The sequence below is a fragment of the Equus przewalskii genome, chromosome 15 (assembly GCF_037783145.1).
Source record: "Equus przewalskii isolate Varuska chromosome 15, EquPr2, whole genome shotgun sequence".
Taxonomy (NCBI): domain Eukaryota; kingdom Metazoa; phylum Chordata; class Mammalia; order Perissodactyla; family Equidae; genus Equus; species Equus przewalskii.
The window spans coordinates 74777832-74791647 of NC_091845.1; the positions used below are offsets into that span (position 1 = coordinate 74777832).

The 13816-nt window shown below is 56.4% G+C and overlaps 1 protein-coding gene across 2 annotated transcripts in view; it reads left to right on the forward strand.

Annotated features, from left to right (window-relative positions):
* ESYT3 (extended synaptotagmin 3) overlaps window positions 1-13816 on the forward strand; it is a 49297-nt gene that overhangs the window by 21592 nt on the left and 13889 nt on the right. For both annotated transcript variants that reach the window (XR_011527581.1, XM_070577561.1), the window contains exons 4-17: window positions 391-467; window positions 1968-2034; window positions 2691-2780; window positions 3210-3265; window positions 4678-4798; window positions 7063-7233; window positions 7938-8020; window positions 9716-9764; window positions 10200-10289; window positions 10781-10843; window positions 10972-11034; window positions 11629-11697; window positions 12178-12264; window positions 12994-13143. Coding sequence is in view for 1 of the 2 variants with exons in the window: in XM_070577561.1 (XP_070433662.1) it covers window positions 391-467; window positions 1968-2034; window positions 2691-2780; window positions 3210-3265; window positions 4678-4798; window positions 7063-7233; window positions 7938-8020; window positions 9716-9764; window positions 10200-10289; window positions 10781-10843; window positions 10972-11034; window positions 11629-11697; window positions 12178-12264; window positions 12994-13143 (1236 nt within the window). In the remaining variant the exon portion in view is untranslated. The remainder of the gene's footprint in view (window positions 1-390; window positions 468-1967; window positions 2035-2690; window positions 2781-3209; window positions 3266-4677; window positions 4799-7062; window positions 7234-7937; window positions 8021-9715; window positions 9765-10199; window positions 10290-10780; window positions 10844-10971; window positions 11035-11628; window positions 11698-12177; window positions 12265-12993; window positions 13144-13816) is intronic.

Below are 13816 nucleotides of genomic sequence, written 5' to 3' on the forward strand. Positions count from 1 at the left end.
CCCAGACCCCGATGTGGTGGCATGGGCTGCACCTCCTCGTGTGCCCTACCCCGTTGCCTCCTCTGCTGGGCTGTGAGCCATGCAGGCAGGCTCCCGGCTCAGCCTGCCCTGCTCCTTGCCTTCTCCGCAGTCTGGGGCCTGGCACCCAGCAGGTGCTCAGTCCATACCTGTGGGAGGAGGGAGAGAAAGAAGGGTACACATTCTTGGGAGGGCAGTATTAGGGTGCCAAGGACAGATGGGGCTGCGGGGTGGGTTTCTGTGTTTGTGCCTCGTCCCAGGAGTGCAGTGGTCATGCTGGTTGTTGCGGACAGAGCCCACTGCTGGGTGGGGGCAGCAGCTGTCCCCTGCTGCAAGACCCCTGCTGACCCGGCCCTCTGGCATCTCTCCCAGTGCCCCAGGGTCAACGGAGTCAAGGCGCACACCAACAAGCACAACCGGAGACAGGTGGTCCTGGACTTGCAGATATGGTGAGCCCGCGTGCCCTGGGGCTGGTGTGGGGTGCAGGGGACACTGTAGGCACCGCCAGTTTGAAGATGGCGTGGCATACATACACTCTAATTTGGGGTATGAAAGCTCCTCACAGCACACATACCCCCCGCCCCAGGCTGCAGCACGAGGTCCCTGCTTGGGACAGGGAGGAGTGTCAGGAGAATGGATGGTCCAGGGGAGCCATGGCTGGCTGACCCCTCAGTCCAGGCCTGGCTTCTCCCATCAGCCCAGGCACCACATACTTTGGCACCAAGGCCCAGGCAGCAGAGCTTTCTGGGAGGCCAGGGCCAGGTCACCTGGAAGGTCAGACCAGCTGCCTCAGAGGGGATGGAGCAAGAGGGAGCAAGTGTGACAAGAAGGTGTGGGGAGGCCCAAGGAGCTCGAGGCACAGACTGTGAGAGACCAGTGGGAGAACTGGGCTCTGCGGCACTTCAGAAAAACTCAAGGATGCAAAGGCACATGAGCGACGAGTTCAGTGGGCTGGGCAAGGGCTCCTCTTTGGAATGAGGTTTGTAATAGGCTTGAGTTGGAGAGAAGAGAGATTCAATCTAGGAAGTCTTCCTGGAGGTGGTGAGATTTGTATTTTAAAGGACTAAAGATCAACTCCTGAAGTTCCAGAATGTTGCCGTTCCTTTCTGATGTCTCATACTTCCTGTCCTTAGCCCAGAGGCTGGCACTGAGAGCTCATTGGGAAGACAGGAGTCAGCTCTGGGAACACCCAACCCTATTTGGGGGCTGGTCTCAAGAGTGTTGGGATGGTGATGGCTATTGGGCACTCCTGGCCCCAAGGCTCTGCCACAAGATCCTTGTATGACTAGTTGGGGCATGTCAGGGTCATCCAGCCCACCCACGCAGCTCCCAATCAGCTCAGACAGCCCCTGCGGCCCCCACAAGCATTTGGGGGCCGCCCTTTCCCTCCGTTAGTCCTTTCCTTCAGTCCTTTGACAGGGTCTCCTGATCTTTACCCTCAAGGGCATCAGCCTGGGCTCCCTGTGCCCAATTGTGGCAACAGCCCCCAGCTGGACTCCAGCTCTGAGCCCTTGTTCCCCTTGCCCATCTCCACCAGCCAGCAGTGACTAGGGGAATGGCTGGACGTGAGCGGGGTGGGGGTGGCTGCCCCGTGTTCTCGGGGAAGAGACAGGAGTCGGCAGTGTGTTCACCAAGAGCCCCTCCTTTGCATCTGTGGGGTGTCATGGGGCGAGGTGTTGCCCAGAGTCACTGCCCTCTTGAGCAGAGGTGAGGATGTGCAGGGGGCACCTGGGGGCAGGGAGCTGGGGGGCTGCCTCCCAGAGTCTGGGCCTGGTCAGTGTCTGCACAGAACCCAGAAAGCCCGAGGCTGGTAGGGAGGTGATGCAGGGCTTAGGCTTGTTGGCCGGCCACCTGGGTTTGGGCTGGGTGACACTGGGCGAGTTTCCTGACCTCTCTGAGTGGTGGACCCATCCCTCCCCTCCACCTTCCTTCTCCCTTCCCGCTTTCAGCTACATCGGGGACTGCGAGATCAGTGTGGAGCTGCAGAAGATACAGGCTGGTGTGAACGGGATCCAGGTGGGTGGAGCCTGGAGGGACTGTCCCTGCTCCCCAATTCCTGCCCCAGGGTGGGGGTCAGGGCAGTGGGGAGCAGGCTGTGGATGGGGATGATGACACCAAACACAGATGCTGGTAATGAGCAGGGGACTCCAGGCCCGAGGTCCCACGGCCAGGGAGTGGTGGCTGAGCTTCACCAAACTGCTGCGCAGCCCCAAAGCGCCACCCCACGCCTGCCTGTGTGTAAAGTCCCCCCAGAGGCTTCGGCTGCCTGGGGCACGGAGAGGTTCTGTTATGGAGCGATGCAGAGCCGGTGCTTGGAAACTGAGTGGGTCGAGGAGAAGTATCTGGCGGCAGGAGTGGAGGAGCGGAGCTGGAGCTGGAAGGCACTCCTGGGTCCCTGCTGGCCGGGCCAGCCGCAAATGTGGGCAGGGCTGCAGGCCCGCGTGGCAGTGGACGGCAGTGAGGGCCAGCTCATGGCCCCTGTTTACCTGGCAAAGGGGTGGCAGCCATGTGCAGGCTTCGGTTCCCCGAGTGCGGTCCCTGCCATGACAGCAGGTGGCCTGACATTTGGGGGTGGCAGGGGCCTGAATGAGACAGCAGTGGCCTCAGTTGAGTGCAGCAGGTGCAGGAGGAAGGGAGGCCAAGGTCCCTCACCGGCCTCTGTGCCCGTGCAGTTGCAGGGCACGCTGCGGGTCATCCTGGAGCCCCTCCTGGTGGACAAGCCCTTCGTGGGAGCCGTGACCATGTTCTTCCTTCAAAAGCCGGTGAGTCCAGGGGCGAGGGCAGGACTGCCGCTCCCTGTGAGGAAGCCCTCACCCACTGGCCCAGGCGCTGGCTTTGAGCCCAAGAGTGGACACTGCTTGAGCCCCCTGGACCTGGGCACTTGCAACTCCTCGTCTCCTCAATCTAAGGCCACTTGCTCTCCCCAAGACCTGGAAACAACTCAGAGAACTGGCTTGCTGAGGTCACACAGGTAGTCTGAGGTGGTGAGGAGGCCATAGCTCAGACCTCTCTGAGTCCAGGCCGGCCTGTGCCCTGGGTGCTGGCCTACTCCTGTGGTGGTCCCGGCCCATCCTGAGCCGAGGCCTGAGCAGGCCTGGGAGGCACCTCACCTGCCTGACTCCCCTGCAGAGGGTTCTCAGCCCTGGGCTTCTGGCTCCCTCCAGCCTGACAGTCTCCCTCTGCCCCTGCAGCACCTGCAGATCAACTGGACGGGCCTGACCAACCTGCTGGATGCGCCAGGAATCAAGTAAGTGCCCTGAGAGCCGCTAGGCAGATGCTACCCATGGGGCCCTCCGGGCTGTGCAGTCAGGGCCCGGAGCTGCACCCTGGCTGTGGCCCCCTCCCCACTCCATGTGTGAGGAGTTGGGGCGGGCACCAAGGCCTCCCCCCGAGCGGAGGAATGTCGGTGTTCGGAGTGGGAGTGGGAGGCAACAGTGTTGCGTGGCCTCTGTGGGCAGGCGCTGCACCCAGAACACACACGTTGCAGGTGAGCAGGGGAGTTGTGGGTGAGAGGTGAGCAGCAGGCCTGATGACAGCATGAGTTCTGGAACCAGACCCAGCTGGACCAGGCTTCTGGCTCTGTTGCTTAGCAACTGTATCTTTGGACAAGTTACTTCACCTCTCTGGGCTCTTCCTCAATAAAAGGGGAGCCTGGCTCCTCTATCTTGGGGTCCCTGGGAAAACACCACGGTGGGTGTGGGGGTGACACAGTGGGTGTAGACACACACGAGTGTCCTCCTTTTGTCCTTACTCTACCCCCTCCCAAGTATGTGGGGAGAGGCCCATGTGGCCTCCCCTGACCATGGCATCAGATACACATGTGAGGGGGAGTGGCTGTCACAGCAGAGGCCAGTGAGGAGGAGCTGGGCTGGGAAACCCCACCTTCCTGGGGCTACCCGCAACACCGAGAGGAACAGAGAAGGACTCCAGCCACATGTGGACACCCCTCCCCAGGAGAGAGGGACAGTTGGACCAGCCAGGGTGGCTGGCTTGCCAGGCTCAGACAGCTGCTGCCCCACTTGCGAGGAGGACCACTTGCTCGCTCACTGGGGACATTCCACTGACCTCGGCCCCTGGATGCAGAGAATCCAGTCATGCATTCTTTCATTCAAAAAATATTTACTGAGCACCAGCTGTGTGCCCATGTTGTTGTAGGCCCTGTCCCTGCTCCCTTACTTGGGAGATGGAGTCAGGCAGTAAACAAAGGGAACTCTGATACGATGTCAGGGCGTGGAAGGGCCATGACAGCAACCACTTACCTATCATTTACCGTGAACTCACCGCCATAACAACCTAGGAGGCAGGCGTGATTATCCTATTTTAGAGACGAGGAAGCAAGTCCATCAAGGTTAGTGACTTACCCGAGGCCCACAGTTCGTGGTGGGTGGAGCTGAGATTCTAACACAGGCTCCAGGTCAGCACTCCCTGCTGCCTTGCCGTGATGCCTCAGAGGACAAAGCAGGACTAGGGGAGCCGGGCCGTCAAATGTAGACCCCACCGCTCCCCCTCCAGGCAGGCTGGGGCCAGGGCTGCTCTCTCCCGGGTGGGGACACCACAGCAGGCTCTGCTCCTGGGTCCAGCTCCAGAGATGGGTGGAGGCAGGTGGCCTGGGGGAGGGAGAGCCACCCTTCCACAGCTGGTGGTGCCTGCTCTCCCCAGCGAGGTGTCAGACAGCCTGCTGGAGGACCTCATTGCCGCCCACCTGGTGCTGCCCAACCGCGTGACTGTGCCCGTGAAGAAGGGGCTGGACGTGACCAACCTGCGCTTCCCTCTGCCCTGTGTGAGTACCCGCACTGGCCACCGCGCCGGGCCCAGAGTAGAGGGACAGACGAGCTGGTGGGGTAGTGTACTCCCAGATGGCAGTCCTTACTTCCGCCCTGTGAGGGGGTGGCATCCCCATTTTATAGGGCCAAGACTGAGTCTCGGGAAGGTTGAATGACTTGCCCAAGGTCACCCTCTAGGGAGGGGCAAAGTCCAGGTGGCATTCCTCCCTGGGTCTTCGTCCGCCCATGTGGCCTGTGTTGGGGACTATGGGCAGTCACTTTCCCCCCAGGAACCTCCAGGAGCTTCCCATCCTCCCTTCAGGGACATGAGGCTCCTGACTCCGTCACTTAGGGGTGGGGAGAATCCTTGGGGTTGCCTGGGAAGGACAGTGCTTGGTCAAGCTAGGATGCGGGGCTTCCTGGGGTGCTCGGCCCCGCTGCCCTCGCCCATCCTGGGCCTGCCTCAGGAGGCCCCTGAGGAAGCCACATGGGCCTGAGCCCTGCAGGGCTGGGAGTCAGGGCCTCAGGATCAGGGAAGACGCCCATGTTCACCACCCACACCAGCTGTGAGGCACTGGTCTGCTCAGGCCTCATGGGGGTGACGCCCAGGCCAGCCGGGCAGCAGCCCATCCCTCAGCCCTCCCGTGATGCATCGGCTTTATCCCACTCTGCATGCTGGGCAGTCTCAGAATAACAGTGCAGCGCCCTCACCCACATCACCACCACTGACAGCATTCTGCCCCCACGGCATATCCCAGCACAGAGGTCCCGTCAGGTTGCTGCGATTTAAACTCACTTGGAATAGTTCCTCTCTGTGTGTTTGTGACACAACTGGCCATGAATATTTACAGTGATTTGTTTCATACCATTTTCTATTTCCAGGGTTTAAGCTTTCCTTAAGTTCCTTTTACAATCATGTAAAATATTTGCACACTTCCAAAGTGCAATAGGAAGAACAAGTTGTATTTTTAGGCATCTGGCTTCTACCCCTATGTTCCCTCACCTCGTCTCCGCCCTCCCCCCTAAGTAATGTCTTATCCTTCCAGTATTCCCACTGTTTTCAGAAGTGAGTGGACGCACACATGTGGTCATGTGCGTGCATATTTGATTATGTTCACATCCTCGCTCTTGGACGGCAGGACACTGCATTTCTCCCCACTTGGCTTTTATCACTTCCTGTGTCACGGGGATCACTTCCTGACGGGGCGGATGGAGCCCCTCCTCCCTCATTTTCTTACAGCTGCATCGTACCCCACAGTGTGAATGTGCTGTAGTTTATTTAACCAGTTGTCCACGGATGCATGGATGAGTTGTGTCTGGTCTTTTGCTGTTTCAAGTAGTGCTGTCATGAATAGCATTGTATGTGTCTTTTTATATTTTTGCCACTCTGCCTTTAGGATGGCTTTCTACAAGTGGGATTGCTGGGTCAAAGGGCAAATGCGTGTGTATTTACTGATATTCAAAAAAAAATAGGGGCCAGCCCGGTGGCACAGCAGTTAAGTGCGCACGTTCCGCTTCAGCGGCCCGGGGTTCGCCGGTTCAGATCCCGGGTTGGGACATGGCACTGCTTGTCAAGCCATGCTGTGCCAGGTGTCCCACATAGAAAGCAGAGGAAGATGGGCACGGATGTTAGCTCAGGGCCAGTCTTCCTCAGCAAAAAGAGGAGGATTGGCAGCAGTTAGCTCAGGGCTAATCTTCCTCCGAGGAAACAACAACAACAACAACAAATAGTTCTAGGCAGGAGGCCTACTAGCCCTGTGAACTGTGTTTTTCCCGAGTCTTGTGCTCTGTTCTGCCCATGACAGCGCAGAGTATGGGGAGTGGGGTGAGACTTGGGGCCAGGGCCTTTGTGAGCCCGGGGACCCACTGCCAGCAGCAGGCAGTGCCCACAGGTGTGCGTCCAGTGCAACTCAGTCTACATGCAGGTTACAGAGACGGGCTGGAACAAAGACGGCAGGCTCCTCAGGTGGGGTGCTTGTTGGCACAGGAGTAGAAAATAGCTGCAGCTGAATAAGCCATTCAGGTGACAGGTTGGAGGCAGGGAGGGTGGTGAAGGCCAGGAATGCGATGCGGTGGACAGAGCCCTGTGCCGTGCCATCACTTGCTGTGTGGCCTTGGCCAGGAGACAGCCGTCTCTGGCTTCTTTCTCCCCATCGAGACCACAGAGAGGGTCAGATGGGGCCGGGGTGACGTCTGAAGGCCTTGGCTCTGATGTTGCGGGCCTTGCGGGCTGGCATGGCCCAGGAAGCAGCTGTGACCTCCATGCTGGGACAATTTCCAGGGAGTGATCAGAGTCCACTTGCTGGAGGCGGAGAAGCTGGCCCAGAAGGACAACTTCCTGGGGATCCGAGGCAAGTCAGACCCGTATGCCAAGGTGAGCATTGGCCTGCAGCATTTCCGGAGCAGGACCATCTACAAGAACCTGAACCCCGCCTGGAACGAGGTGTTTGAGGTGAGGGTCTCCTCAGCTGTTCCTGGCTGCTCTCCATGCCCTCTGGGCTCCTCTCTGGGTTGTGCTGGGCACGGACAAGGGCGGGCCTTCCCTCATCGTCCTCACATACCCTTGGGGTGACACTGGGCCAGAGGAGTGGGCTCTCGGGACAGGCAGACAGGTGTGTGTAACTCCTGCTTCCCGTATCCACCAGGATTCCAGAGGTGAGCTGCTCTGGCCCCGTTGGAGGGACAGCTAGTAGGTGAATTCCCACTGCCTTTCCCCACCGGTCAGCTTTGCTGGAAGTTTTCAAATCAAAGGAAAGAGAGAACCTCGAAGGCAGTTCTCCCCAGTCCTCTCAGCCTCCCTGCTGGGGCCAGACCTTCCTCCTTCAGTTCAGCCGCAACCCCACCATGTGAGGGGAGGCCCCCCAGCCTGCTGAGTGTTCTGGAAGCTGTCAGGCCCCTGCAGAACACTCAGCAGCCGTGTCCCCTGAGCACCCCCTGCCGTGGGCTGGCACGTGGCTCTGAGCTTCGCCACCTGCAGGGGAGGGGTCCACTCCCTCTTACACGTGGGGTTCTCCGGGCGCTGAGAGGGGCAGGAAGCTGCCCAGCACTCAGAGCTTGCAGGTGGTGGAGCTGGAACTTGGCTTTCCTGGGTCACGTTTGATCTCTCTTCATCAGCTGTTGTGGTGTGCGGGTCACGTCACCCCTCTTTCCTTCTAGTTCATAGTGTATGAAGTCCCTGGGCAGGACCTGGAGGTGGACCTGTATGACGAGGACCCTGATAAGGATGACTTCCTGGGCAGGTGAGGAGGAGGGCTGAGCTGGGCCGGGAGGAGCTGGGCCAGGCCTTGGGGCACAGGTACCTCTGCTTCCACTGCTCAGTGACCTGCAGCCCTCTTCTGACAGTACCATGCCAGGGAACCCGCCCCATCATTCCACGTTCCTGCCACAAACCTCCTTCCCAGATGTCTCCTGAGACCCCAGCCCTGAGTTGGGCCCTGGGGGAACAGAGAGGTCCCCACAGTTTGTGCACCATGGGCTCTGCTTTCTGTGCTCCTGGTAGTGTACCCAGAGTTCCCCTTTGGAGCAGAAGGCAGGGGGCAAGGCTGGCACAGATGGCCAGGTGCCCAGTGCAGAGAGCCCTGGGCGCTCCCGCTGGGCTGGAGCACAGAACGTCAGGGCTGAGGGAGGACGGAATGGCCGGGATGGGGCTGGCTATCAAACTTCAAATTTACAGGTCTTTTGGTCCGGCAGTCCCCTTTCCAGGCAGGTATCCCCTATAGAATAAAAGCACTGTGCCTGAACTGTTTATCACAGAAGTGTCTGTGGTGGCAGAACAAAAGCTGGAAACAGCATGAATGTCCAGCTCAGAGGACACTGGTTGAAAGCTTGAATAAATTTGCCGCTGCCAAACTACAGAATATTCAGCAGCTGTTACACACGATGGGCAGGATGCGTGTGTGTTGACCTGGGGGAGGTCCCTGACATATTAGTAAGCAGGGGAAAGCATCTGGGAGTGACCTGTGCAGTTTGATTGTCTTTCCAGGGAGGACCCTTGTGTGTGCATGTGTTCGTGTAAGCACCGAGAAAGGCACGGAAGCTACACAGCAGGCCGTCCACACTGCTCATCTTGGAGGGCTGAGATTAGGGGACGGAAAAGAGTTTATCCAAATCTTCATACTCTTGTACTGTTTAGCTTGTTTCTGTGAACATGTAATTTTAAAAAGCAGAAAGAAAACAGAGTGGGAAGGGCCCAATCAGACAGCCTGAGAAACAGCTCACCACCAGAGGTGGCTTATCATTTTTCATCTTAATGAGAAAAGTTGCAGTTTTTGTAATGTTGCAGATTAGAAGTGTGGTTTGTGGTTTATGTTTTATGTAACTGATTTCAAGTGTGTTTGGAGCTCAAGCACATTCCCAACAGTTACATGAAATTAATTTCCCCTCTGGCTGTCAGGACCTTCCGTTTGGGCTTGGGTCAGGGTAGATGGGAGGCATGCTGTGAATGTGGGGGCTATCTCTTTGCACGCAGGGCATCTGGGCAGTTTTGGAAATGGAGGGGCATTTGGGGTTGTTACAATGACTGCAGGAGGTGGTGGCCACGGGCATTTAGAGGGCACAGGACAGGGAAGCTAAATTCCTGCAATGCATGGGCAGTTTTGCACAATGAAGAATCATCTCACTCAAAATGCCAGTAGCACTGCCATTTAGAAATCCAGAGCTGATGTGTCCAGCAGCATCTGCTTATTCTCCTCTGGGGATCGGAGCCACCTCCCTCCCCAGGCAGCATGCCCAATGGGAGCAGCTCTGATGATCAGACAGTCCTTCCAGTGCCTGAGCTGAAAGTGGTCTCCCATTGGCTCCTTGGGATAAATAAGATCCTCTATCTTGAAGGCCCCACTCAGATATCTGAAAATGGCTTCCAAGTTGGGCCTCCACGCCCTCTGCTTCTTGCCTTCTCTGAGCTGGGCTGACCCCTCGCTCCCTGTGTATTCCAGCCTACAGATCTGCCTCGGGGACGTCATGACGAACAGAGTGGTGGATGAGGTAGAGTTGGTGCCTGCAACCCCCTCCCCGTGGACAGCTCTGGCAGGCTCCTTCAGCTCAGCTAGTCCTATGAAATGGGCCATTCTGTGCTGAGCCACACATGCCTGTCCTCAGGCGCAAGAGCTGGGTGAGGCACAGATGGGCCCAGGGAACCTGCCAGGGCCTTGGTTGGAAGAGCTTCCCTGGAAATGCCCCCAGACCAAGGACCTCTAGCAGGAGGTGGTCACGTTACAGAGAGGACAGGCTGGGATGGGTAAGACCTGAGTAGGAGTGTTTTCCATCCCAAAGCATAGCACTTCCATAAAACCTCCACTCCCCGTCCCTCAAGCCGCCTGTCTGGGCCCCACCTGGTGCCAGAACTGAGCTGCCTGCAGAGGGTCAGTAGCATCTCCCTGGCCCCTTCCCCAAGCTTTCCTCTCCCTGCTCTCCCTGCAGTGGTTTGTCTTGAACGACACAACCAGCGGGCGGCTGCACCTGCGGCTGGAGTGGCTGTCACTGATCGCTGACCCGGAAGCTCTGACTGAGGTGAGTGCAGGGTGTTGGGGCTCCCTAGCAGAAAGGTGGGGGTGGGGACTTGTGGCAGGACTGGTCTGTGTGTGGGCTGTGCCTGTGGAGGGAGATGAAGCCCCCAGATCTTGCTCAGAGAGTCCTCTGGCCAGCCCCACCCTCTGGAGGACATGTCCCTCAGCCCTTGTCTCCACACACTGCAGCTCCTGATCTCAGCAGATGGCCTCTCAGCATCTCAGCCATCTTCAGGGAAGATGGGATCCTTCAAAGCTCTCTTAGTGCCCATCAGCCTAGTTCATAGGGAAAATCCACCCTTGTGTCTGACTTGAATTTGTCATGCTGCAGTTGCATTCACAGCCTCAACAAAAAAGATAGGTGGTGAGGGAGCTGATGGCTAGGCTGGAGAGCAAGGGCTGGCTGGCTTCCTTTGGCCACAGACAGGCTTCTCCAAAACCAATCTGTGTCTCCTGCTGCTGGGGCACCCAGTGAGGGTCTGTGTCTTCTTGTAGGACCATGGTGGCCTGTCCACTGCCATCCTTGTGGTCTTCTTGGAGAGCGCCTGCAACCTGCCGGTGAGTGGTGACATGGCCAGAGTGCCACACACACCCTGCCTTGTGCCCATCCCTTTCAAAGGTCCAATTAAAAATGGACATTTACAAATGTTGTGCTGCTCACTTACCCTATTCTTTTTGTGCTGCAGAGAAACCCTTTTGACTACCTGAATGGCGAATATCGAGCCAAAAAACTCTCCAGATTTGCCAAGGTGTGTGTGGCTGAAAACTTGAGTAAGAGCAAGTCACGGCTCCTTTTCCCCAGAGTAACCGAGCCCGGTGTCTTCTGTGCGCCAAGCTGTGCGCACATAGCCTGGGCATGGCAGGCGCTGCCATTCACTGAGGCCAGTGTGTGTCAGGCACCAAACTTGGCAACTCATCCCACGTTTGTTATGTCCAAGTACCATGATGACTGTGTGTCTGTTTCTATTGCCATTTTACAAATAGGACCCAGAAGGTTAAGTGCCTGGGTCACATAGCTAAGGGAGGAGCCAGAACTTGACTCCACCCTCTCTGTCTCTACAGCTCCAGGGAACAAGAGCCTGTGCCCAGCTGGCCGGCTCAGACCTCCTGTCTTTAAGTTGGAACCTCCCCCTGGAGTCAGCCTTGCCCTGTTGCTTGCACAGTAATGGCAGCCCAGGGGTCCTGGGTGCGCCTGGGTAGCCATCTCTCAAAGGGAAGCAATTGGCTGGCCCCAGGTCCCACTGATGCTCCTGGGGGTTGGGAGGTGGGATAGGGGGTGGGAGGGTGGTGTCTCAAGCTGACACTGATGGTGCCACCTTCACTGTGGATTTGCCCCCTCACAGAATAAGGTCAGCAGAGACCCTTCTTCCTATGTCAAGTTATCTGTAGGCAAGAAGACACACACAAGCAAGGTAAGATAGCTTAGTGAGTGGCCATGGAATAAGGAAATGGGGAATTTGCTTTGCCCTTAGGGCCTAGTAGGCAAAATAGTTTCATAGTTCAAGAATCTGCAGGTCAAATCAGTGACTTGCCCAAGGGCACATGCTGGCAAGCAGGAGAACTAGGGTTCAAGCTTAGACAGCTCGAAGCCCTGTGTCCTTCTCACCACCCACCAAGTTTCTCAGTCCAGCAGCAGAAATCCTGCTGACCCCTCCCCTGGAAGCAAGCTCTAATGCAAGCATGATTTTCAGCCCCTGTAAAGCTTCCTGGCAAACCTCTCCTTGCCTTTGAGTCTGGCTGCCCTGCCCGAGAGCTTCCCACAAGCTGTAGAGTGCATGGCCTGGGCAGACAGTGGGCTCCCCAGGGTACCGGTGGTCAGAATGGGAGGAGAGGGTGGCAGTATCCTACTCTGCCCAACCCCCTTCAATCATCTCTCCCTCTTCCGTCCCCAGACCTGTCCCCACAGCAAGGACCCCGTGTGGAGCCAGGTGTTCTCCTTCTTTGTGCAGAACGTGGCAGCGGAGCAGCTGCATCTGAAGGTTTGCTTCAAGTTGGGCTCTTGGAACAGAGCTAAGCGGTGTCGAAGCCGGGAAGGGTGGGAGCTCGAAGTGCACCTTGAGCAGGTTCTCCTGGCGGTACAGTCAGCCCCTTCCGTGAGGGACAGGATACTGAGGCCCCGCATCTTCATGAGGCTGTGCCCAAGGTCACTGAGTGAGAGGCCATGAAATGACAATCCTCAAGTCCCTTGGCTCTCTCTGCAAGAGTCTTCCCAGCTGGAACATAGCACCCAGAGTGACCTGTGTTGGAATCTACCCAGGACATTAATGATGATGTGCTTTCTAAAAGAAGATATTTAGTTTTCACAAAAGATCTGTGGACAGAGATATCTTCATTTTACACATGAGCAAAGAAGCTCCCACAATGGCTTGTCTGAGATCTCATGACCAACAAGTGGAAGGACTGGGATCTTTCGGGGCCCTCAGCCCTGTCTGGATGTCCCAGCATGGAGCAGCAGAGCTCATCAGTCCCTAAAGCCCCCCTGGCCCTGGGCATCATAATTGCCTCTACCCTGAGTTACTCTCTTCCCTTGACTAAAGGCAGGGACTAGGCCTGGTGCCATTCCCAGTTTTCAGAACAGGACAAGAGGCCAGTAGAAGCATAGTACATACTTACTGAAGTGAACTCAGAATTGGCTGGGACCCAGAGAGTGGGGGTGGTGGGGGTGGGGCTTGGTTATCCTCTTGTTTTGTGACTGGCCCACTGTCCAGGTGCTTGACGATGACCAGGAGTGTGCTCTGGGAGTGCTGGAGGTCCCCCTGTGCCAGATTCTACCCTGTGCAGACCTTACCCTGGAGCAGCGCTTTCAGCTGGACCATTCAGGCCTGGAAAGCCTCATCTCCATGAGGCTGGTGCTTCGGGTAAATATCTCCCCTGTCCCCCAGTGTGGGTGGGGGTGGAGCTCTGGCTATGGAGCAAGGTGGATTGCCCTGCATTAAGTATCTGCTCTGTGTTGGGAAGAAGCTAGGAGATGGATTCATATTTTTCATGAATTGTGGAATATTGTCAGCCACTCTCTCTTCAAATATTGCCTCTCTCATTCTTTTAATCCTTCCTTCTAGAACCCCTTCTATGCTGGACCATCTCATCATCTCCTCCATGTCTTGACCTGACCTCACCTTCATCTTTTCCATCTCTTTATCTCTTGGGGCCCATCCTAATTTCCTCAGATCTGTCTTCCAGACCACTAATTCTTTCTTTGGTTATGCCTAATCAGCTGTTTAACCTGTTCATGGTTTTTATTTCAAAGGCTATTTTTCATTTCTGATTTTCTTTTCCAAATCCACCTTGTCTTTTTTCATTGTGTTTTATTATCTTCTCCTGTTTCTACTCCATCTTTAATCATTTAAAAATACTTATGTTATAATGTATGTCTGTTAATTCTATTATCTGAAGATCTTGGGAGTTAAACTTTGATGTTTGTTGTATCTGCTGATGCTTTTCCATGGTTACTCATTTCTGAGTTTGGTAACTTGGATTGCAAACACGTGTTCAGTGTTCTTTTGTGACCTGGATTGAGGTGGTTCACTTCCA